At 35.6% G+C, this 25,084-nt stretch overlaps 4 protein-coding genes, 1 long non-coding RNA gene and 1 pseudogene across 12 annotated transcripts; 3 read left to right on the forward strand and 3 right to left on the reverse strand.

Annotated features, from left to right (window-relative positions):
• The first annotated feature begins 2,374 nt into the window (after positions 1 to 2,374).
• LOC104736983 (immune-associated nucleotide-binding protein 13) lies at positions 2,375 to 4,393 on the forward strand. The gene is made up of 5 exons (XM_010457080.2): positions 2,375 to 3,129; positions 3,213 to 3,481; positions 3,568 to 3,735; positions 3,826 to 3,963; positions 4,036 to 4,393. The coding sequence occupies exons 1-5, from the start codon at positions 2,904 to 2,906 to the stop codon at positions 4,243 to 4,245; spliced, it is 1,011 nt and encodes a 336-aa protein (XP_010455382.1). The 5' UTR covers positions 2,375 to 2,903; the 3' UTR covers positions 4,246 to 4,393.
• On the reverse strand, positions 4,377 to 10,239 carry LOC104736986 (agamous-like MADS-box protein AGL11). 7 transcript variants are annotated; one of them, XM_087481257.1, is made up of 9 exons: positions 10,097 to 10,239; positions 9,933 to 9,963; positions 8,071 to 8,253; positions 5,487 to 5,568; positions 5,317 to 5,378; positions 5,129 to 5,228; positions 4,987 to 5,028; positions 4,857 to 4,898; positions 4,377 to 4,766 (listed from the first exon to the last, which is right to left on the reverse strand). In XM_087481257.1, the coding sequence occupies exons 3-9, from the start codon at positions 8,250 to 8,252 to the stop codon at positions 4,581 to 4,583; spliced, it is 696 nt and encodes a 231-aa protein (XP_087337383.1). In that variant the 5' UTR covers position 8,253; positions 9,933 to 9,963; positions 10,097 to 10,239; the 3' UTR covers positions 4,377 to 4,580. The 7 variants fall into 7 exon arrangements, with proteins under 7 accessions (XP_087337383.1, XP_087337379.1, XP_087337381.1 ...); XM_087481253.1 differs by lacking the exon at positions 10,097 to 10,239 and adding an exon at positions 9,716 to 9,778 and having other exon boundaries at positions 9,933 to 10,016; XM_087481255.1 differs by lacking the exon at positions 10,097 to 10,239 and having other exon boundaries at positions 9,933 to 10,066.
• Positions 10,240 to 12,622: 2,383 nt separating this feature from the next.
• On the reverse strand, positions 12,623 to 13,627 carry LOC104736987 (uncharacterized). Its single transcript, XR_759671.2, has 3 exons — positions 13,419 to 13,627; positions 12,991 to 13,289; positions 12,623 to 12,910 (listed from the first exon to the last, which is right to left on the reverse strand). It is a non-coding gene; the product is annotated as an uncharacterized LOC104736987 (long non-coding RNA).
• Positions 13,628 to 13,912: 285 nt separating this feature from the next.
• On the forward strand, positions 13,913 to 15,895 carry LOC104736989 (uncharacterized). Of its 2 annotated transcripts, none has more exons than XM_010457085.3 (6): positions 13,913 to 14,235; positions 14,316 to 14,392; positions 14,704 to 14,854; positions 14,952 to 15,056; positions 15,327 to 15,536; positions 15,616 to 15,895. In XM_010457085.3, the coding sequence occupies exons 1-6, from the start codon at positions 14,044 to 14,046 to the stop codon at positions 15,721 to 15,723; spliced, it is 843 nt and encodes a 280-aa protein (XP_010455387.1). In that variant the 5' UTR covers positions 13,913 to 14,043; the 3' UTR covers positions 15,724 to 15,895. The 2 variants fall into 2 exon arrangements, 1 of the variants encoding a protein (XP_010455387.1); XR_015577912.1 differs by having other exon boundaries at positions 13,936 to 14,235; positions 14,924 to 15,056.
• Positions 15,817 to 20,231, reverse strand: LOC104736988 (N6-adenosine-methyltransferase non-catalytic subunit MTB). Its single transcript, XM_019234846.2, has 7 exons — positions 20,091 to 20,231; positions 17,908 to 20,060; positions 17,634 to 17,717; positions 17,428 to 17,532; positions 17,231 to 17,339; positions 16,660 to 16,811; positions 15,817 to 16,523 (listed from the first exon to the last, which is right to left on the reverse strand). The coding sequence occupies exons 2-7, from the start codon at positions 19,990 to 19,992 to the stop codon at positions 16,107 to 16,109; spliced, it is 2,952 nt and encodes a 983-aa protein (XP_019090391.2). The 5' UTR covers positions 19,993 to 20,060; positions 20,091 to 20,231; the 3' UTR covers positions 15,817 to 16,106.
• A 1,417-nt stretch (positions 20,232 to 21,648) lies between these two features.
• Positions 21,649 to 23,918, forward strand: LOC104738334 (uncharacterized; annotated as a pseudogene).
• Positions 23,919 to 25,084: the final 1,166 nt, after the last annotated feature.

The raw sequence follows: 25,084 nt of genomic DNA on the forward strand, positions 1-25,084 counted from the left end.
ATCAGATGATGTTGCTTCAGGTTTGTTTCTTCAATCTCATTGTAAGCGCAAGTAGAAGAGAATATGAGTATACTCTAAATATATACTCTTAGCTCTTTTTTTATTGAGAAATTCCTTTAAATAACACTAAAAAGGTTTTTTTGTCCAAAAATACCACATTTTAGTTTTTTCCAAAAATAGCACAAAAGTTTTTTTTTTCCAAAATTACCACAAACACAAAAATTAATTTTTAAAGATGTAATTTTTTTTTTTTAAGGTTTGGGTTGGCACATTTAGTTTTAGGGTATAGTTTTTAGGGGTAAGGTTTAGTATTTAGAATTTAGAGATTAGTTTTTAGTATTAGAACTTTAATTCAATTATGTGGTATTTTTGGAAAAAAATTACATATTAATGGTATTTTTGGAGAAAAAACTAAATTGTGGTATTTTTGGATTAAAAACCAATTTTAGTGGTATTTAGGATATGGAGATGGAGTTGCTAGTGATTTATATTTATCTTTTTTTATATATATATTTTTATCTATAGTGGCGACGGAATCTTCTTTAGAGTATTGTTCTGTTTCGGAGGTTACTTGTGATTCACGTTTAGAACAGAGACCTACAAGAACCGTGCTTTTGGTAGGGCGTTCAGGTAATGGGAAAAGCGCTACAGGGAAGAGCATTCTTGGAAGACAAGCCTTCGAGTCGAAAGGTTGTGCATCAGGGGTGACTACAGTCTGTGAGCTACAGAGTTCGACGCTACCTAATGGCCAGATCCTGAATGTTATTGATACTCCTGGTAATGTGATTATGTACATGTGTGTTTGAATCTGAAAACCATCAAGCCTTGTGATATATATCTATATATATATATATACCTGTGCATCTTGTTTGTTTTTGCAGGTCTGTTTAGCCTCTCTCCATCAACCGAGTTTACGTGCAGAGAGATTTTAAGGTGCTTATCTCTGACCAAAGAAGGGATTGATGCAGTACTTTTGGTGTTTTCCTTGAGGAACAGGCTAACAGAAGAGGAGAAATCTGTGCTGTTAGCATTAAAGATCCTATTCGGATGCAAAGTTTTTGACTACATGATCGTTGTTTTCACAAATGAAGATGCCCTTCAAGATAACGGTGATACGTTTGAGGAATATGTGAATGACTGTCCTGATATCAAGGTTAGTGTGGTCTTGCTATTGGTACTGAAACCTCTTTCAGTAGATTTTCACGTTCTTACGCGTTGAGGGTTGAATTGTTTATGGTTATAGGAAATTCTCGGGGCCTGTAATGACCGCAAGGTGTTGTTTGAAAACACGGTGAAAGCCTCTGACATTCAGAGAGCTAAGCAAGTTCAAGAGCTCCTAAACTACGTTGAAGAAATCGCAAGGACGAATGAGAAACCGTATATGGACGATTTATCTCACGAGATAAGAGTGAGTGAAACAATGGACTTTAGTTTATTACACATCCCCTCTTTTGATGTCTTATATGATTGCTTATCTTGGTTATTACATCTTCATCTTAGGAAAATGAAACTGCTTTTCAAGAAAGGCAGAGGCAGATCTTGGAAATGAAGTTGAACCAACAAGACATGTCTCGGATGTTAAAAGATACGGTGAAATCTTATGAAAATCAGCAGATCAGTCACATGATGGAGAGGGTAATTAATGTGTTTTGGAGTTTTCTATATATTGTTTTGTTACTTATCAGAATGAGTCATGAATCTCACAAAAACATGAACTAATTATATAGTATCCCTCTTATAGTCTTATTGTTTGTTCAACAGTTGGAGACTAAGCTGAAAGCGACAAAAATGAGGCTAGAGCTGCAGCTGAAGAGAGAGAGCAAGATGCTAGACTTGAAATGGAGAAAAATTCAAGTGATGCAGTTGATCAGCTCAGGACGGATCTCGAGAAGGCGGAAAAAATGACCATGCAGCTTAAATGAAATTCCAAAAAGTGCACCATTCTGTGATTGATATTGTGATCAAAAGAACCAAACTTTATGCTGACTGAACTGTGCTTTTCTTACGTTGAGAGATAATTTTTTTCTAAGTTGTGTTAGTTTTTTCATGTTTCTTCTTCTACCCTTTATATGATGGTCTTAATTTTTCTTACTGATTCTACCAAAAAAAGAACTTAGTCTCTCTCTCTGTTTAATTATTATTTTTTTACCTTTTAAAGTTCTTTAGACTTGTTTCTTTAAAATATCTTTTTGGGTCAGATCATGTAGTTGTTCTGTAGAGAGGTATGCCTTTGTTTCTTTCAACTCTTTGATTCTCTATCCCTCAATCAGATGCGTAGGAAAAATGCAAGTGAAGTTGAAATCTTGTTTACTCTAGAACTACTTTCAGATGCTTACATGCACCTTACACTTCTTATGTGTCTTGCCTTTCGTAATGGAATGTCGAATAAGTTGAGGAATAAAAAACCATATTGCTTGTTGAGGACTCTTGTTGATTTTGTTGGAGTAACTTGTTCTGCAGGTTAGGTTATCTCTGTTTCAAGAATGTTGAAGTCAAAAACCTCAAAGATTCTTGTTTAGCTTTGTCGGATCACTTCAATGGAAAGATTTATATTGGTCAATCATAGTGGCAGCCTTAGCTTCAATGTTCTTTCTTCAGGCAAAATAAAAGCATAAAAGATTGTTATCTTTTCTCTTATGATTCCTTGCTTGTCAAAGTCAGACTCCTTTTGGTTTTTCTTCAGACTATAAAGATCTTCTCACCGTTTATTCTTTTCTTCCTTCATTTGTCTAATGAATATTCTGTTTTGCCTCTATAAATTACAAAACTATTTCTTTCCTTTCTCATTTGGGATAACATATCGTATTGAGTCTTGATTCTTATTTTACCTTTCTTTTGTCATTTCAAGAACGATCACTAGCCATTAGATTTCCTTTTGTAGAGGGTTGTTAGATTGGGAAACAATGGCGTTTGATTCGTCCGCACTTAGTGTGGAGAATGAGTGGAAACCTGAAAGAACTCTAGTCCTACTCGGTCGAACAGGGAATGGTAAAAGCGCAACGGGAAACAGCATCTTAGGTAAAACTATGTTTCAGTCAAAGGCAAGAGGAAAATTCATTACCAAAGAGTGTAAGCTACATAAATCTGAGCTACCAAATGGTCTGATCATCAGTGTTATCGACACTCCTGGTGAGTATTTTGTAAAGCTTTCACGATTTATCAAAAACATATATACAAATACACTGAGGTTAACCTAATGGTGGTGCTTTCAGGTCTGTTTAGTGCTTCCTCGACGACAGATTTTACCATCAGAGAAATCGTTAGATGTTTACTTTTAGCTAAAAGCGGTATCGATGCAGTGCTTCTTGTTTTCTCGGTAAGGAATCGGTTAACAGAAGAGGAACAGTCGACGCTTCGCACATTAAAGATCCTTTTCGGAAGTCAAATCGTTAATTATATAATCGTTGTCTTCACCAATGAGGATGCACTTGAAGATGGAGAAACTCTAGATGATTATTTGGAGGATTGCCCTGAGTTTCAGGTAGGTTTATTACTGTACACTAAGAGCAGTTAGTGTTGTATGAACTATCAGCATCTCTTAATTACATGATTTACATCTCTATATAGGAAATTCTCAAAGAGTGTGATGATCGTAAGGTGTTGTTTGACAATAGGCGTAATGCTTCTGTGAGGAAGAAAGAGAAGCAAGTCCAAGATCTTCTAAACCTCGTCGAACAAATCTCAAAGAAGAACAATGGAAGATCTTATATGGCTGACTTATCACTTGAGCTAAGGGTGAGAAAATATAGATTCTTTTTACAAAGCAAGAATTCACAATTTTGTATTGTGTTATCTGAGTTTTATGTTTCATCTACCTTGTTATAGGAGAACGAGGCGACAATCGAGGAAAAGCAGAAGCAGATTGAAGCAATGAAGGGTTGGTCTTCAAAACAAGAGATATCTCAAATGAAAAAGGAAGTAGAGAAATCACATAACGAAATGCTCGAGGGGATAAAGGAGAAGGTACATTCAGGTTCATTCATTGGTTTTAAATGTAATGTTATATAACATGTTGGTTTTGTTGTCTTTGGTTAGATCTCTAATCAGCTGAAGGAGTCATTGAGGGATGTAAAGGAACAATTAGCTAAGGCACAAGAAGCAAGGGAGGAAACCGAGAAAAAGATGCATGAAATTCAGAAACTATCTACTGATGAGATCAGGAGGCTTAGAGAACAACTTAACAAAGCTGAGAGAGAGACAGCTTCTTTACGCACCGAACTCAACAAGAAGTGCACTGTTCTTTAATCACATCTTATAGTCCTGTATTGTAATAATACATCAAACATATGTTATGTAGAGATAATCATGTTCTGTTCTTTAAAATCATATGTATATGCTTTGCTGTATGATATGAATCACTAAATCAGATACCATAATGAAACATTAAAAACCAGAGTATTGCCTTAACCATCACACAACACAATTTCCAAATGAGTCTTGAAGGATCAATACCTTCATTGTACTTTGAATTATTATAAACCAAAACATATTTAGAGATAGAAACTGAGTAGAGGATCCTCAGAATGAAGAGCTTTTATAAACTGTGATTGCAGCTCGTTTTTTTTTTCACGCCCACGAGATTATCCGAGATGAAGAATTTTCTTGTCGGGATCAGAGTAAGAACCTCCATTACCAGATCCAGAACCAGCAGTCATAATGCTATGAGCAAAGTAGTTGCGTGAGGCAGCTAACGCCTCGATTGCGTTAATCTCTGAGCCACTGACCATTTGATGATGGTGTTGTTGAAACCTCTCCACTTCTGCTACCTGTTAAGAAACATACTAATTAGTTAGACATGTGACTGATTTGATATGTCTATGGTATTAATGAACACATTATGTTAACTATGTTCTTACCTTAGTTCGTAGATAGATATTCTCATTATCAAGCTCAATCTCCTGCAGAATTAATATAACCATATATTTATATAAAGATTCCACAATATGAAATTTAGAGCAAAACCTTATTGAGCTGAGCTTTACTTACTCTTTTCTGCATGTTTTCGATTTCAGCTAGAAGCAACTCATGCTGTATCTCGCAAGAAACACAAAGGAGATGTAGAATATGTATATAGACCATTCAGGAAACTGATCACAGATTAAGGTTATGTATATATAAGAGAGTCTACCTTCTTGGACCTGATCCTGGAGATAGCTTTCTCAAGGCGATTCTCAACCTGTTTAAGTTCCTTGACACTTAAGGAACTCAAAGAGTCTCCCATCAGATTCCTGCAACGTTATTAAAAAATGTGTTACATAAATAGTAATAGACCACACATATGAATATGGCTAGAGAAGCTGGTCATATATATAAAACCTGTTGGAATTTTGAATCGTTTGGATCTGTTGCCTCAGCTTTGCAGATTCTTGTTGATAGTACTGTAATTTTAAACATTATCATCACAGTAAGAACGTATACGCATATATATACATATATGATGTTAACTGTTACGTAAGCAGAGAGATTGAGGAAAAAAAAAGTAAAACCGCGGCATTGATTTCTTGGACAGTGCTGGTGTTGGTGCTATCAGAACAAGCTTTCTTGTACCTCTCAATGGTTGATCTTATGCTGTTACAAATAAACATCCAGTTTCATTCGTTATCAAGAGCATAGAGTAAGAGTACTTATGCAATTAATCACTGTGGTATATATTCGGATTAATCATAATATGGCCATAATTTTTTTTTGTCTAAAAACAACGAAATGGAAATTAAAATGCAAATGTTAACGCAGATAACCAATCACACCATACCCCAAGCTAATCACACCCTAAAATATTTTATAATAAGATCTCATTAATTTCTTTTTTAGGTTTTGTCAATATTTAATTAAGAAATTTTCACCAATCACACCAGAAAAACATTTTCTTTCATGAATTAACAAAGTCAATATAACTTTTCATGCAATAGCCACCCTTAAACAAAATAACAAAAATACCCTCTAACTAGACAATTATAGTTTGATGACATTACCCAAATGATACAATGTTTGGTTAACTAAAAAAGATAAACATAATTGAAATAATTTTAAAGATTTAGTTCAGTATACGAAACGAAGAAAAAAAAAATTCAAAGCGTGAAGTTCATCATCTTCCTTAACCAAAAAAATTGGAATAATAAATTTCGGTGAAACGAAACTGTGTTTAGAACTCTGGCAACTATAGTTTCGATTAGAACTCCGACGAGAAGCAGAAGAAGAGAAAATTTCATATTGGGTGAGTAAAACTCAAAAAAATTTCCAAACACTTTAAAAACTCAAATTTTAGTTCTTGATTTTAAAAATACTAATATAAGCTAGATTTACAAGATTTAGGTGTAAAAAATATTAAAATGTAAAGGAAAAGAAGGCTTATGAAAAACCGTGAACAATGGCTGCAATATTAGGGTTGCATATGATACACATGTTGAAAACGACTGTAAAAATACAATTATACCATCTATTAAAAACAGACTTATGGAAGTACACATTGAATAAAAGAACATTATGTACGTACACTATACCATAGAGCAAATCATAAGCCTTATTTTTCCTTAGTGTACGTATGTATTCAGAACATTACGTACATTACTGAGCACTTATAGACGTATATATTGAATAAAAGAACTTTACATACATTAATGAATGTTCGGAATGTTTGTACTATTTCTGAATAATTATAATTCTGAAGGTTATATATAGTCAACAGTATAATTATGTTTCCAATAAGATTATATATGTACGTACATAACATTAATGACTTTTGTACGTACACAGTTGCAAAAAAACCGTACATCAAAACACAGTACTAGGAAAACACATCGTACTATGTGACTAATTTTATTTATTTTATATTTTACTTTTTACTGTAGCAAACGGATTTTATTCCATATAGTCACAAAAATGAGAATAATCCTAACTGACTTAACTAAAGACTTCATTTAGTTTGTTTGTTTCAAGGGTTTAGTTGTCCAAAATTATGGAGGTGACTAACACATGAAAAACACTTTTCACTTTGACCTAAAAAAACTCACTCCATGGCTATTGCATATAATTTACCCATATTTAATTTGCATCTGGATAAGGATCTTAATTGGTTAAATTGATGGATTTAAGCAATGGCAATAAAGTCAGCATATAAACATATATGTTGCCTTTAGCATTGACAAACAAGCAATGTATATATGCCCACCAAAAAAAAAAAAACAAGCAATGTATATGTACTCTCTGTACATATAATGTAGAATAATAATATGTTTCTGTATTCAGAATTTCAGATATATTATTCAACTATTTTAATTGAAAGACAGAAAGTGCTTGTGAGACTGTGTCATGGAAAGGAAACAAAAAAAGAACTAAATATTTTGGATATATACAATATAATAGTTGAAGTGACTTCAAATCAAGATTAAAAAGGAAATGGAAGATAGAAGATGAAAAGGCCAAAAAAGGAAAGTAAAGACATGAAGAAATAGATTTGATCTGCTTAAGATGAAAGAGGAAATAAGAGTACAACATAACATTACATCTCTCGCTGCATAATTGTTTTAAGTTCCAAGAACAACTTTGTCAAAAAGCAAAAAACAATAAAAAGACTGTGTTGACCAACACTGCAACTGCTAGCTAGCATGAGGTTGGTACTTAAATACATGGTACGATCTTTCTTTCTCCTTTCTCTATCTCTTTAAGATTTTTCTTTTTTGATAAACTGACTTCTAAAATTTTCTCAAAATTATTAGGTAATATATGAAAATAGTATGTGTATTTAGTACTTAAAATTGTTCGTATATATTGCTTGTTTACTTTTCAAATATATATATATATGTATGTATATTTAGCTAAACGTATATAACATGCTTTTGAAATAAAAATTTCATATGTACATTATTTGTCTAGATTTTTTTTTTTAAATATGGGTCAACATTATTATATAGACCAAGAAAAGGTACATGTTTACATTTCAGTATCTTCTATATTTTATCTCAACTATTTCGCATCTATTTTATTCAAACAATCACTAGCAAAATTTGACATATCCCAAATTTTATATATATATTTCATTAGCATATCTTTAATTAACAAGAAATAGCTTACTTGTTATTGGCATACTCATAGAGTCGGCCACGAGTGGAGAAAACGATGAGGGCAACTTCTGCATCGCAAAGGACTGAAAGCTCATAGGCTTTCTTGAGAAGTCCATTTCTTCTTTTGCAAAACGTCACTTGTCGATTCGTCGAGTTCTCTATCCTCTTTATTTCTATCTTTCCTCTTCCCATCCTTCATTTCAAACAACAAAACAACACTTAGAATTGCTCAATTTTCAACATTATTGATAAGACAAATATACCGTTTAACAAACACCCAATTCATAATTGATATATACTACAAGAGGATATAGAATAATATATACCAGAAAATGTGTAACATTTTTGTAAATAGTAAAAAGTGGTGGTGGATAAACAAAACCCTAAAGCTAGAGTTTGAATTAATATACTTAATAGAGATCTACCAAACTCAACTTTTGTTATATATATATATATATAAAAGAGAGTAAGGATGTTGTATCCAACTTTCTCGGGAAAATAAATTAAGGATGTTGTTGATTGATCTCTAGGACGGACAAGAATCAAATTGGATCTGATGCAGATCTGATGCTGCTGGAACTAAAGGATTAAGAATATATCCAAATCTTTCACTATGAACCTAACCATACAAGATCAGGATCATATACAATAAATGTAATGCTTCTTATAAATAGGTTTCTATATGTAAAATCTATATAATAATTATTAACTTCTCATCATGACTTAAAAAAAATAGAACCGGGGAGGTAAATCTGACAAATTATTTTGACCCATCCCCTTGTACGATCTCTCCCTCTCTCTTCCATTAATTTCTAGTATAGGCTTCATGGGGTCAAATACAAAAACAACATATACGTAAGCAATTCTGACTTAGATCTAGAAGATATCATTTCAATTTTTTTGTGATAAAACTGGAAGATGTAAATACTTACACAGAACTTTTACAAAATTCATTGATCTCTAAACTGATGTATGAAGACATTCTTTAAAATGTATACACAGGAAAATCTAAGAATATTACCAAGAAGAAAAAAACAAGAAAAATATGGAGAGAGAAAACAAATCAAATTGATATAGAAGAAGAAGGCACTGATGCACATGAAACTGAAGTTATATAGTACATAAGGGAAACACACAAGAAAACATTATTACACACAAAGAAGAAAGAGAAAGAGAGGGAGAGAGAAAGAGAGAGTAAGAGACTAAACCATGCTTGGTTTCGAGAAGAGGGATGTAGAAACACAAACAGATTTGGACGATTTTCAGACCAAAGAACTCCACTTTAGCTGACAAGAAAGGAAAGAGAATCTAGCAGAGATCTACATGCGAGAAACTTAAAAATAAATAAACATAACCTAATTCATAAACCCTTGTGATCTTTCTTTCTCTCTCTATTTCTTTCATGGGGAAAGAGCATCAAACAGAAGAAAGTATTAAAAAAAAAGGAAAATATTTCATAATTGTGAAAATTAAGTTTTATGAAGGTAAAAAACCCATGACGAGTTAAGAATTATTATGAGATTGGAATCTGCATATATAGAGAGATATAAATGTAGAGTTTTTGAATGAAGAGATGTGTACAAAGATGGGAACTTGATGAGATCAAGAAGTGTTTTCCTTTATGAGAAGAAGAAGTAAAGACATGACAGACAGACCTGAGAATTGCTTCACCCAACTCAATTCAGCTTTCGGAAACTCTCTCTTTCTCTCTCTTTCTCCTTTATAAAGAAAACAAAACAAAAGGAAAAAAAAAAGTTCAAAGAGTTTTTTTTTTTTGCGAATCCCAAAAACAAACCCAAATTATTTTCTCTTCAAAAACCCTAAGCTTCCCACTCAATATGTCTATTTGTAGACGTTTCTTTCTTTTCTCACCTTCCAATGTCCCAAAGAGAGAATGTGATTGCTGCGGTTGCGGTTGCCAATGCGATTGTTACATAGTTAAAAAAAAAAAAAATGTGTATGGCTTAGGAATCACAAATTTTGGCAATGTGATAGAAAAAGAAATTAATGAGAAAGAAAAAAAAAGTTATTTTAACCTTTCAGTTAAGCTAAAATCTCATATATAAAGTATTATAAACTAAAAATTCCTAAATATCTGAAGTGTTAATTTTTCATTTTTTCATTTCTAATTTTGAGAGAAATTGAGAATCTAGCTAAGCTACATGCGCCATCATTTCATATTTTGGTCAAGTTCACGGCAGGACCAAGATTTGGGATTTCAGAAGATACGATTTAGGGATGTATGTATCTTTCTAATATTTTCATTACTGGGTATGACGTAAGAAGGTTTCGTTTCATGGTAGAAAAAAATGGCAATTAATTTTTTTAATAATTTAAACTCTTGGGGTATCAGTGGTAGCTTATCAGAGTCTGAAAAATTGGAATTAAATTCAATATCATGGTTTTCTGAATCCCTGATTACAAAGAAAACGCCAGAAACAAGCATATTATTTCACTAAATTATATAAAACGATAACAAATATTGATTGAATTAGTTCATGACCAAAAGTATTATAACTTAAAAATAACATTATTTAAGAAAACTATTGAACGATTGAGAGCAGTTGTAAATATAAATAGCTCCTTGCTTACATACGACATTTATTTCTTTAACCATGAAACTTTTTACCACAATATTTTATTATAATCTTTGTCATTATTTTCAGTTTTGATGATTGTAATAATCTCTAAAATGCTAAAAGAAAAAAAAAGGTAAGGAAAAGGTTGAAAAAAAAAACATTACTTAATTTTCTCACTACCATTTCATCCACATGAGGACAATGTTTCAGACATTTTTTTTTTTTTTTTTGTAACCGGAAGAATCCATGACCGAACCATAAACTAATCCATTAATATTAGAAGTTTTAATTTTCTAATTAAAGCGTGGATAGTGACCAACGAAGATTATATAGTAAAAATATGTAAATTTAATCGTAAAATATCTGGATGACAAACCCTATCATATATAAATCCAAAAGAATTTTTTGCACCACCCAAAATATATCACTGTGTTCCACCACTCATTGCTTATTAATGTTTATTTTAAACATGTGTGATTTATATTAGTAACCTAACATTTAACTTTACATTTTTTTTAACACATACATAACTTACACGTAAATATACGTAAGTATGTTTCATTCTTTCAAGAAAGTGAGAAACATACCAAACCAAAAGTTGAAAAGTTGAAATATCTGTATATGTTTTGTATCTACATTTTGAGATTAATACATATGTATCATGTATATTTTAAAATCATATCGAATTTTTATATTGACACGCAATATTTATGATTTTAAGATTCCTTTGGTGGAAAATTAAAGAGAAAGGTGATTTTGCAGAGCTTAATTTAGGGCTCGAAAGTGACACGCAAATTGTAATATTGCAGAAGAAAGAGAGATAGGGAAGAGAGAGAGAAGATGTTGACGTTCTTGGTACATCTCCTCATTTATTTGCCCTAGCTAGCTTCCATCTTCTCTTTTGACTCTTTCTTTTTTTTTTTTTTGAAAATAATCTTTTGACTCTTTCTTAAGTCATTTTTTTTTTGTTTTGATTTTTTTCCTTCGTTAATCAGACGAAACTCTAAAACTCAAAACCCATTTTTATATCTTACTAACAAGTTACCAATTTAAGCCACTCAAAATTGTTGTTAAACAAATGTTTTAGAATACGTTGTTTAGGAAGTCAAATGGCTCTTCCAAGACAGCCTAAATTTTAATTTAAAAGGTTTTTTGTATTAAAAAAAATCAGCAATCTTTTAGATCTTTTGATAATCAAAATTTAGGGCATATAGATAGATAGATTCAATCTACAAATTTATACGGCCAGGCCCAAACTTTTTTAATCGTTTAGCAAAAAAAAAAATTACTAGATATTTGGAATTTTCAGTTATTTTCTTAATCTTCATGGATCTTTAATTTGTCGTTCGTTTCTTTTCTTAAATAAATTTAACATAAAAACAAACAAAGGATTAAGAAGTTTTTTCTAACAAAAAAAAAAAAAACTACGGACGGCCATCACAACTTATTATTAGCCGATCAACATGGGCTGCTACTCTGTGTTATAACTATAAAATCGGCAGTTAAAAATGATTGTTGTTTAGCTATGAAAAAAAAATAGATTTGAAAGTCAAGTAACTTTAGGATGGGATGGGTGAGAAATTTTCGTAAATTAAAGTTTGATTTGTGCCAAAAGGTTTAGTTATTCTAAACTCTTAATTAAATTAGAAAATATGTTGCCTCAGTAACTTTCCAAGGCATTAATTTGCAGTTGTTTTGGTCAACTTCCACGGCTTCAAATAGTTATAAGACCAAATAAATGTGATTTTAGTTAAATTCGAATTTACATCTTTGTTCTTATAATCGATCATTAAAAAAAAAATTGCTTTTCTTGTATTAAGCTCAGACAACTTGGCTGTATTAATGACGAGTTAGAAAGATGTTGAAGTTGTGCTCGGGACGATTCTGGAAACACGTTTTCATAAAGTTAACACCACCGGTCGGGCCTAAACTTAGAAACCCAATAATACATAGACCAAATACTTTTTCTTTCCAAACAAAAACTAAAAAGAAAATGATTCCTTTTCATATATTTTTGTGTATCAGGTTCAAAAAATTAAACAAAAAGAAGACATCATGTGTAATCGAGGCACATGAGCTTTCGCTTGTGAGAATAAAAAAAAAACAAAGAAAGCAAAAGCGACGAGTGTTGCTACAACCTCCATGTTCACGAGGATTGTTTGTATTGGAACAAAAACATCAAAGTCACTCTTCTTGTCTATTGCTAACATATATTTCTGTACCAACACTGATGGATGTCCACACTCGCTTTACTGATTTATTTCCCGGGACCTGTCCACAAAGCCAGATTAGTTTCAAGCCAAGTCCCAATGAGAAATGAAGTATTAATTAATTAAATATCTTTACTTAACTGGTAGAAGTAAAGACGTCTTTACTTCCAAGTCATCGAGCTCCCAAGTCATGGGATCCCCAATCCAATCATCTCCTTGCTTATCGGGATAACCGTGGACCGACCATCCTGGATGAGGAAGAATTTGGACCAACTCTTGTGCTTGAGGGTTACTATATGGATCACATATATCATGCGGTTTCTCTAGATGTTCAGCGTTTTCAGGGCTGCGATATAGATGATGTCACCCGAGGCACTTGTATGATATAGAGGACATTGACAATAGATTATCTTTACTTTGAAGTTTGGAGACACTGGTAGCTAAGCATAAAAAGATATTAAAACAAATCATCTCTTATAATTCAGACTGAGAAAATCAAGAAAGCCTAGAAAGCCAAGAAAGCTTTTTGATATGAAAGATCGATAGAACGCTACTAATTAATCACAAACCTTTGGTCATCATCATGCCACGGCCATTATAGTAATAACCACCATTAAAACCTTCTGCAGCATTAGCCCGCAGATACAACATAAGCCACATGTATTTTGCCCTGTTAAAATTGGATTGCTTCAGAGTTTTATAAGCCAAGTAAGTGACAGTAACTTCTCCTACACGCAACTCAGATTGGCATAAACACATATTGAAAACTAAAGAATCTGAACTGGAAAAAAAAAGAAGCGCGTGTATATGAAGAAGTGGAATAGGCGCGTGGAAGTTGGAGAATTTCGCGCGTGATTTATTGCGGTAAAAAAAAAAGGTAAGATGTCACAATCTGAAATCTGAATGATTGCTTCTTCTTTTTTGCTATTGGAAGCATCCCTATTATTATTACACCCTTACATTATTTATAAATTACATACAGACCCAAAAGTTTTGATTCCTTACAAAGCAACCCTTTACTTTTTTTCAGTAAAGAGATATTCCAAAAGGAAACGTCCTTTTCAGTCAGAAAACTGAGGACCCTTTGTATCTTTCTATGAGTCTTTGAGCGATTTAAACGATAATTGGCCAATAGGGGACCATGTGTTCTGCTTTTCAGATGAAGACGAAGCTTTATAGTAGTAGAAGAAGACAATGTCTTGTCTTCTAAGTGGTGGTGTGGATCATGGTTGTTTCTCTCCTCTAAATCTTTCTCATTTCGTCTTAAAAGCTTCTGGGTACATGGCAAGTTTGCACCTTGGGGCTGCTGCTTTGTTAATCAATGAGGTCGTGTTCGGCTCCTCCTTGATTGGTTTCAGAAGTAAACGGTTTAAACGAGTTTCAGAGGTTAGGGTTACAAGCAAATATTCCTTTTTTTGAGTTTTTTTTAGTGAAGTATTGTTTTTGTGGTTGTTTTGAATTTGTAGAGATGGAGGTTTCGTGTTCAACAGATGTCAGAGAAGGAACTGAGGACTAAACACGAACTGGCTCGTTCTGCTAAAAGGTGATGACTTTGTGCTCTCTCTGTGTGTGTAATTGTGGTTAGTGAAAATGTTTATGAACTTCATCACTCATTAGAATTGTGTTGTGGAGTTTAGGATTAAGCCAGTTATGATAAGAATTGTGTGGTTCTGGTGATTGAGTTCTTTATTTAGTTGTGGTTGCTTTGAAAGATGATGATTTCAGCTTCATCAGCAGTTTTCTCTTTAGATAAGTGTGATAGAACCCTACACTGATTTTGTAATTTAATGAGAACAATCAAAGTTACTTTAGTTTTGGCAATGTTTCATAGAGTTAGTCTCTCTGATGTTGCAGAAGCGAGTCTTTGAGACGTATTCTGAAGCAATATGGAGTATCAGTTGAACATTCTGAAGAAACTAAGACAATTAGTAGACTTGATGACATAAATTTTGAAGAGGAGCATGACGCTGTTGTTCCTTCTTCTGTTATAGATGACTCTAAGATGGTATATCACTGAAGTTCTTTGTCCTTAAATGGTATCTATCTGAATTGGGGAGATCCTAACTTATATTAGTCTTTGGTTAATTGATGAGCACTGACAGAACACAACTGAGGAGTTACCTGATTTACGTCGGCAAGAGAAATACAGTGAGACTGTTAGCACTGCAGAGAATCTTTCAGGACGAGACCAACACAAATTGGGACATGTAAGAACATATCCCTACAAGCCAGTGTCCCACTTTCCTATCCATTAGGAGGGCTAAGGATTTTGAGTTTGCTTTCAGATTCATGTTTTTGTTTGTCTTCTTGGATAGTATATTGAGTTTTCTTACTACGTTTGGATCCATGTGTTCAAGCAATGCTTTGGTGGTGTTAGCCTAAACTCTTGCATTAGATGTTTGTTTGGATCTTGATGCAACTTAGAATTGTATACTCTTAGTGTTTTTTTTCCAGCCTGTAATCATGTCTCTCTTCAGTTAAACTCAGGTGTTTTGTTCACTTCTCTGCTTCCTGTTCTTGGATTGTGCATCGTCTGCATAATTGGGACGCTACACACAATAATCTCCAGAAAAACATCAAAAGGTCATCCCCCCCCTGGCTCCAAAGGAACAAGGTGGAGAACTGCATTGAGTGATAGGAACGAGCCACTTGCTTCTGATGAAAATGATTCGTCGCCAGAAGACAGTGTCAGTTGCATACATAAGTTCTGCATAATATTCGTTTACAGATTATGCTTCAGTTGTTAAAGAAGCTAACTGCATGCAGGCCGCTCCAGCGAATCAGGAAGCTACGGATGAAATGAATGAAGCGTATAGCAGAGTCGAGCTCGAGTACAAGAGATTTCTGTTGGAATGTGGAGTGAGTGAATCTTAGATTCTGGTCTCTTGGAGGTTCAAGTAAATCATGAGAAACCATGGCTGCTTCTAACACTCGAAGAACTTTTTGTTTGGTGGTTTGCACATACTGTTATACCAATGAAATCATTTATTAGATATGAGTATGTAAATTGTGAATATAAAGGGTTTAATGGGATTTGAATTGGATACATCAGTTTGTATGGAGCAAAATGGGAGTATTAAGTAAAAGCTTAAAATGAAATGAATAGAAAGTATTGGCTCTACGAAGGTAAAAAAATGAACAGAATTACAAACAGAGAACCAAAACCGTTAAGTAGCAGAGTTTCTCAATGCAAAGGTGGTGGAAAAAAATCCATCGAATAGAAAACAATTTTAGAAACTCTGCAGTTTGGGCAGGGCTCAGTTAAAGCCGTACATGTCAAAATTCTTGTCGTCCGGTGGTCTTGTGTTGTTGCCACCTTCAGGCACTCTAAAGCTGTCCATTGGAGGAGGACCTGCAGAGGCAGGTGCCGCTGGTGCCACCCAATGTGGGGTGGTCGGAACAGAGAAGTTAGAACCAGAAGCCTCTTGATGTAAGACAACAACATTAGGATTTGCTTGTGGTGAGTTTCCTGTGGTCCTTCGGTTTGAGGAATTAGCAGAGGCTAGAGACGTTGGGTATGATTGTTGTTGCTGATTCTTCATTGGTGATTTGGGCCGCAGCGATTCTATATCAGGAGTAGTCACAACGAGATGTGGTGCGTCTGGAGGCGGATTCCTCCCTCCTCCTCCTTGCCACACTTTACCCTCCTTGTCCGCAAAATTCCTCACATAAGCCTAAAGTACACAATATCCAAAACAGGTCAAACACATCTTACACATGCTGTCAAAGAAGTTCCTTGCATAGTTCTAAAGCTCATGTAAATACAGGAAGAGGTGGAGATAGATGTTTGCAGAGTGTATGAGATTTTACCTGTGATTCAAAGTTTGAGGAAGAAAGGCCTTTTCCAACAGTAAGCCATCCAGCTCGAATATTGTGGTCTTCACCAAAAAGCTCAAGCCTCCGGCGACCAAGTGCAAAATGCTCTATTATCCTATACATATCTTCTGGCTTCTGAGTTGAACCTACAGAAAGAGATTGAAATTACGATAAACAGTACGGATACAACTGCATAAATATTTAGATATGCCCTGTTACAATCAACCACAGAATCGTATATCCTTCTCAATGAACAAGCTCACACTATAGAGAATCCAAGACTAATCCAGCAAACTAATCACATATACCATATCCGAGAGCCAAAGGAAATTAAGGGTTTTGTTTATCGAGAACCCAAAGCTTCCCTCCCAACAATAGGCCCAAACCAGTACTAAAACACTCGACACCTTTAATCACATGAAGCAACCATCCTATTTGTACGCATTTAACTGCTGATGTAGCATAACTGATGAAATCTTATTATATTCACTTTAAAAAAACAGGAAGCTGGAAGCAGAAGAGAGAGACGGAACAAGATATGACGAGCAAAATACATTCTACTAACCATAAGGAGGCTCTTCAGCAATAATTACGTCAGTATCAATGTTAGCGTGGATTATATGTCCATCAGTGCTACGCCGAACAGTACCCTTTATCCCCATCAAGCAGTGCTCCTACACAGAGAGAAACCAATAAAACGTGTTAAGCAAAGATATGCAACACAGGAATCAAACGAGGAGGCAATGGCAGACCATACTGAACCTTGGAACGCTGAAACACAGTACGAGAATCATGTCGCAAAGTTGGTGCTGCATTACTTTTGTTGGTCTTCACCCAGCAAATATCTTCACACCTTCTGAAACCCCACTGTGACACTCAAAATAAAAGAAATAGCGATGAAGTGAAAACTCTCAAGAACAACAAACCCAAAACGATAAATGAAATGGGAAATTGTTTAAATCATGTACCTTTTTTAGGCACTGGCGCCCTTGCTCAAGCCCAACACCATCACCAACCCAGAGAAAAATAAAGGAGGGCGTATCAGCTATCGCCTACAGATACATGGAAAATTTTGCTTTTGTTATAAACCACAATAGCAAAGATGGCAACCAACCTTACCCCCAAAATCTACACACAGGTCAAAATACTATATGTTCAGTATCACTATTTCCTCTACCTATTACTCAAGATGAAAAATGATATCTGCACTAGTAGATCTAGTGCTAAGCAAAGTGTAGTCACCTCAATCTTGAGATTGATAATGTCTTCAAATGTCCAATACTCCATACTATCAGAAACACCAGGAGCTCTATGGACATATTCCTCCCACGGTGGGTCAACAAGAATAACATCAAACTTTGTTCCAAATAACTCGGGAGATAACTCAACTTCATGCAAGTCGCCTTTAAAATACATTGGTGCAGAAGCTGAGTTAGATACAATCTCATCCTTCTTCTGTATGAGCTCTCTCAGCTTGGGGTAGTCTTCCACATTGGTAAGCTCCAGCTCTCGGATGAAATTCTGGGGACGCATTCCAGTATCCACAAAGTTCTGGGAATAGTCATTTTGCTCTCCCCTAGAAGGAGCTTTACCAGAAGGTCCACCACCTCGAGGAGGAACCCAACCCCCTGAATTTTTATCAGATGGCATTCCACGTCCCATTTGTCCAGAAACATTAAATGCAGGCCCAGAGAAGTTAGGTGGCCCTCCTCTGTCAGAACCTGGTGGATTAAAGAACATATTCGGGTTTGGTGGAGTGCCAATTGAAGGAAATCTTGGGCCTGATGGTCCAGGAGGAAGAGGCGAGAGAACAGGAGGAACAGGTAACATACTGCCATCAACTCCTCGGGCCCCAGGCCAGACAAGAGTCGGGGCAAATGAAGGCATGAAGATAGGGGTAACAGGACCGCCTGGAATTGGCGAGATACCAGGAGTAAGAGAATGAATAGGGCTGGGTGGTGGCATTCCAAGATTCGCAAATGGTGACGCCATGATAGGCATTGTAATGGCACCTTGTTGGTTCTCTCTGCCACCAGCAGGTCTTCCTTTCCCACCCCTTGAGGGTCTGTTCCCTCTCATGCCTTGTGGAGCCTGCGGACCTCTATTAGGGGTTTGCATAGAATGAGTTCGACCAGGGGTTGCACCTCTCTGGTTTCTTGCTTTAGCCCCTGAGTAATCAGAACTGGCTTCACCAGCTTCATCTCTCGAATCCTCCCCATAAGTTCCAAACCCAAAAGTCTCACTTCTCTGTCTACTACCTTCCTGGTTGTAAACCCACTCTTCATCATTATTCGTAGGCCTTTTAGGAGGCTGCTGACCCGATTCAGTCGTACGAGCAAAGTTGGGACCTGATTCTGCTCTGACATAATCAAGTGGCTTGGTTTGTATCTCAATTACATCATAATTCTCATTTGAAACGCCACCACTTGACAAAGCTTTAACTGCTTCACCCCTGTTTCCATCTTTCCTGCCACCCAAACGACCATGAGACCTCTCGCCTTCACTCCTTTCACGTCCTTGCCTTGGGAACTCCCGTTCCCTGCCACGATCATAAAGCAAGTCCCCATCTTTCTGATCTTTATCACTAATACTAGAATGTCTTCTCTTCCAAGTATCCATTGAGCCTTCTTGATCCCTATCCCTATCAGACCAGCCATCATCCCTACCTCTGGATCTCTCATCTTTCCGACCATATTTCTCTTTTTCGTAGTCTGCATCCGAATGTTCAGATTCTTGATGACGCTTCCCACTTCTGTCTGGTGTCTTAGACCTGTTAGATCGACCCACTTCTCTCACTGTCTCAGAACCATCCTTACCACTCGTTTTCTTGAGAGGACTACCCCTATCATCATCTTTCACACCTCGACTCTTACTCTTATCCTCTCTACTACTAGCCTTCAAACTCCTATCAGACTTCGAATGACTCCTACCCTCACCATGTTCATTACTAACAGAACCTTTCTCTCCACCACTACTATCATGTCTAGAATCAGAAAGCTTACTACTTTTATAATCACCATCATTAACAGGAACAGCAGCTTCATCCCATCTCTTCCTCTTACTCGTATCAGAAGAAGACCCATGAGTTCGTTCTCTCCCGTCTCTCTCTCTCTTATCAGAACCCTTGGAATCACGATCTTGATGCTCTGCATCAACCAGAGACTTGTTATCTTCTTTGCTTTTACTCCCACCGCTTCGAGAACTCTCAAAGTCCGATGCTTTAAGACTCATCCTTCTCTTCTCACTTCTCTCCCCACCTTCTTGCTCTCCATCTTCATACCAAGTGCTCAGCTTCTCCAACGAACTCTCTTCTTGTTTCTTCTTCATTTGATTTTAGTCTGTGTTGCGAAAAAACTGTGCTACAAAACCCTAAACCAACGAAATTAGGGTTTCAACAACACCCACGATTAATTCCACATTCGACGCAACGGTTCGGTCTCCATAAACTGAGTATCCTTGCTTAAAACATCACCTACAGAGTTCAGATTTTTCGAATCTAAATCGTTTCCAGGTTCCTGATGAAAATTTTGACTTCAGATATGGAATTAAGCGAAGAAGATCGGAGTATGATGTGTCGGGAAGAAGAGTGGGTTTGAGGGAGAGAAGAGAAAAGAACACTACGAAGTGCGAGGAACACGATCGACATACACAAAGTCAAATAGATTGGGCCAAGCCCATTTACATGTAGTGTCTAAACTTGTGTTAAAAAAAAAATGATTATCAATTTGTTAGACGGCTGGATATCTAATTAAAAAAATACACAAAACCATCATAATTAGGGAAAATACCATGAAGATTGAGTCTAGTAAGAAAAAGTTTTAAAAACAAACTATCAAGACAATTTGTGTGATTGTTGTTAAACACTTACAACAGTAACTATCCACAAATGCTATGTTATACGCAGTGTTCAAGAAAACGCTAGGCGGTATCTGGGCAGTGACCCAGCACCTAGCGCATAGAACGCTTAGTTGGGGTGTAGAAAGTTTTTAGGCGGTTTAAGCGTTTAGAACATAAAACATTATATATATATATATATATATATATAATTATACAAAAATATATGTTATAAAACTAAAATTTTTTATAAATTATAAACAAAAGTAAGAAAATACATTTATTGAAGTTATATTAACAACATATAAATGTTTATAATTACGTATATATAGATATAAAACATACTAATTTAAATATATGTAATTTAAAAATCAAAAATAAATATTAAAATAAAATTTATGTAAGTTATATTAAGCGGTTTAGGCGGTCATCTAGGCGTCTGGTTATACGGCGCAGGAATATACTAAAAGCTAAAGTAAAGTTGCTAAAGTAAGACATCAAACAAATATTTCATCGGTTTCAACATATAAGATGTTTTAAGTAAAAACACGCAGATTAAGAAATAATCATTTTTAAAAAATTTAACCAATTATAAACAAGACTGCATAATAAAAAATATTAAACTAATGTAAAAGTAACATAGAAACTTGAAAACATCAATATTATGAAACAAAAAAACTTCTCAAAAACATCCTATATTATAAAACATATACAGATTTAAACTGGTGACCATAAAGCTACATATGGTTTCATATACCAACTAAACTAAAGATACTATTTGGTTATATTCACGGAAAAACGATCTGTATCCCCCCATAAACTTTCATATAGCACCAAATCCACCCAGTTTTTAAACGTCAATCTCTGTCCCCTCAATTTGTAAGTTTCAGTCCAGTATCCCCCCAAATTTAAAGTTCGAAACTTCTGTCCACACATTATGCTAAAATCGTGGTTTATCATTGGTTTACTGTTCCAGGAAATACATTAACCGCATGCCAACAAAATTAAACCGGATTAACCCATAAATTAACCCAAATCGACCCGATTCAACCCGTTAAACAATACCCATTTATCCTAAAATCCCCAAAATATAAAAATCCCCAAATCCCCAAATCGAAGAACCCTAGAAAGGAAAAAATCTCAATTTCCATGGATTCGAATGAGCTGGAGACGAATGCGATAGTCGTTCATGACGAGGCTACTGGGTCTGTTCCGTCAGAGGAAGGAGCAGAAGGTCCGATCCAAGACGATGAACCCGACGATGAAGATCCAAGAGAGCGAGACATGTTTGACATCGAGAAAGCCGTAGTGGAGTTTATAGACGAACCATCGATCGTTCATGATGAGTATCCGGACAGTTCAAGTGATGAAGATGATGAAGCTCGTCGAGTGAGAAAGCGGAACAACATCAGAAAAGTCGATGGGACTTTGTACTATCACCAAATATTCTTCAACGCCATTGCATTTAAGGAAGCTGTACTCGGCCATGCTCTGAAGACTGGATGCAACATCGCACAGTACATGTATGATAAAACCAAGATTGGATTTAAATGTGCTGGAGATGGATGTATTTGGCGCATATATTGTGCAATCACTAAGAAATGTAGGAGGTGGAGGGTGAATAAGTACATTGATAAGCATACATGTAATCCGAATAGAGATTGTGAGATGTTGAAGGTTCTTGTTATCTCTAGGTTGTTTCTAGATCAAATTAGAGAAGAACCTGAGTATTTCATGCCAATATAGATAGAACAAACCATTAAAGCGAAATGGAAGATCACTGTATCCAGGCCTCAATGTCAAGCTGCAAGGAATAAAGCTTTGAGATGGATTGAGAAAGAGTATGATGAGCAGTTTGCAATGCTCCAAGATTACGCGTCTGAGATACGAGAATCAAACCAAGATTCAACTGTTGAAGTTGACACTGTGACTAACGATGCAGGAGAAGAGGTATTCAACAGTTTCTATGTCTGCTTTGATGTGCTCAAGAGAACATGGAAAGATTCTTGTAGGCCACTAATAGGTTTAGATGGAACCTTTATAAAAGGTAAAGTTAAAGGTCAATTGTTGGTTGCTTTAGGTTGAGATTCAGATAATGCTATCTACCCAATAGCATGGGGGTGTGTACAAGTAGAAAACATAGTAAATTGGTTGTGGTTTGTGAGGAAGATTAAGGCTGATTTGGGACTAATGGATGGTGATGGTTATATCATAGTCTCTGATCGCCAAAAGGTAATAAACATTCTGATTTTGGGTTCATTGGTAATGTGTTGTATTTATTCAGTTATTAACCTCTTGCTTTTTTTTCAGGGACTTATCCGAGCTGTTGAGTTAGAGCTACCAAAATTTGAGCATAGAATGTGTGTCCGACACATTTATGGCAACTTGAAGAGAAACCATGGGAAAGATAAAAGATGAAGAAGTATGTCTGGGATATTGCATGGAGCTACAATGAGAAGGATTTTGAAGCAAACATGATCAAGCTTAAAAACTACAGTGAGATTGTCTGGCGTGATGTTGTAAAGTCGAAACCAAGAAATTGGTGCAGGGCGTTCTACAAGCAAGGAAACTTCTGTGAAGATGTTGAGAATAACTCAGTCGAGTTATTCAACAACTCCATTTTGAAAGCCACGAACAAAGCATTTGTGCCAATGCTTGAGACCATAAGGAGACTTGCGATGGTCAGAATTGCCAGGAGATCTGCCGAGTCTCATGATCACAATGGGAGATGCACGCCATATGTGTCTAAGTTCCTTGCCAAAGAATTTGAAAAAGCTTCCGAATGTCAGATAAGAAGGAGCACAAACGACAGTTACGAAGCTACACTTAGTGGAATTTCTCATCGAGTAAGCTTGACTGAGAGGACTTGCACTTGTCAAAAATGGAAAATCTGTGGCATTCCTTGTGAGCATGCTTATGGAGTCATTATTGATAGGAAGTTTGAGGTTGAAGACTATGTGTGTTTCTGGTTTCGGACACCTATGTGGAGGAGGAACTACACAGAAGGCCTTGTTCCACAAAGAGGACCTGCTTATTGGCCATCTACCAACCTCCCTATTGTGCATAGACCACCATCACTCCCGCAGCCTGGGAGGAAGAAAGGAAAGGAGAGTAAGAAGGACAAAAAGAGGAAAAAAAAGGACCGAATGAGTCTCCTTCGAAAAAAGCACCTTAAAAGTTGAAAAGGATAATGCATTGTGGTATGTGTGGTGAAGCTGGTCACAATTCTAGGTTTCACTCGAAGAAGAAGTTTTCTAAACAGGTTAGTGAGTGAAGTTTTCAATCTACCTTGTGTTAAATAGTATGTGAAACTGACCTTTATTTTGCTTCATCTTGTGTCTTAGACATTTGAACTTGCTCAAGGCACTCAAGGCACTCAAGTGGAACCGTCTCAAGGAGTTGTGATGTCTCAAGGATGATCTAGCAAGGATGAAGGATTAGGAAGTGTTAGATGTGAAACAGATTATTTTGTAGGTTGTGGTGAATGATGTATGGAATGATGACTTATGAATGAATGGATGTCAGGGTGTTTCAATTCCCCTTATGCAATTGTAGTATAAGAGGTGTCAATCCAACCTGAGTGTTTGTGATCAATCAAGATGTGCATATGAGTCTAAGTCAAGCCAGATGTAAAGGTTGTTTGTCACTAACAATCCTATGATGAAATGTAAAATGCAGAAAGTAAAACTACAAGAATTATGAGCTAAATGCAAATGGAACAGAATGATTATGACAATTATGAAGCTAAAACAGAAATAGAAACTATGGAAATGCAAGTATTGAACTAATGCAAGGTAAGTAATGAACAGGATACTAAATGAATGCAACAGAAATGCAACTAGAGTGAAACATGACAAACACAAATCATAAACACAAGTTCTGGGTTGGAACTCGAGCAAACACTCGATCGAGTGCTGATCGAGTGCAGGGTCGAGCTGGACAAATACGCAAAATAGAGCAACACAAGAAAAACAGAGCAATACCAAAACGAATCAAACAACGATCAAACAACAGGATTTAAGCTAAGAAATCAATAAACAAGAAAGGTCTTGAGGAGGGATTCATGGGCTGGACTATGATTGAGGTCATCTAACTTGGTCAACAAATCTCGAACAACTTGAGCTAATCTCTAGACATATATTTCTAAGACATGTTTAATCCACTCTCATGGCAAGAAACAATCAAACTCATGCATCTCTAGACTTGTTCTCACAAAGTAAAGAATCTACACAAGCAGGCATTAAGCAATATGTCAAAAATCAAACAAGACTTCTAATCTCTTAGCAAGCCTAATGATAGTCTCCAGATCTAGCCTTATCTATGCTCCTTAGACATTGGTGTGATGCTAAGAGGCTTGAAATCAGATCCTACCCTCTCAGATATAAGATCAGCATTAAGAACATCTAGCCTAGAAGAGATCTACAACAATCAAGCTTGACCAAATCAAACAAACCTCAAACACAACCCAGCCTACCCATCCTCAAGATCCTAAGCAACTACTCACAAGCATACATGATGAACAATAAAGTCATAAACCCAGAAAATACTGAAACTTGCATCATTAGAAAGATAAATCAAAGATCTA

This window comes from Camelina sativa, chromosome 13, assembly GCF_030686135.1.
Source record: "Camelina sativa cultivar CO46 ecotype springtype chromosome 13, ASM3068613v1".
NCBI lineage: Eukaryota > Viridiplantae > Streptophyta > Magnoliopsida > Brassicales > Brassicaceae > Camelina > Camelina sativa.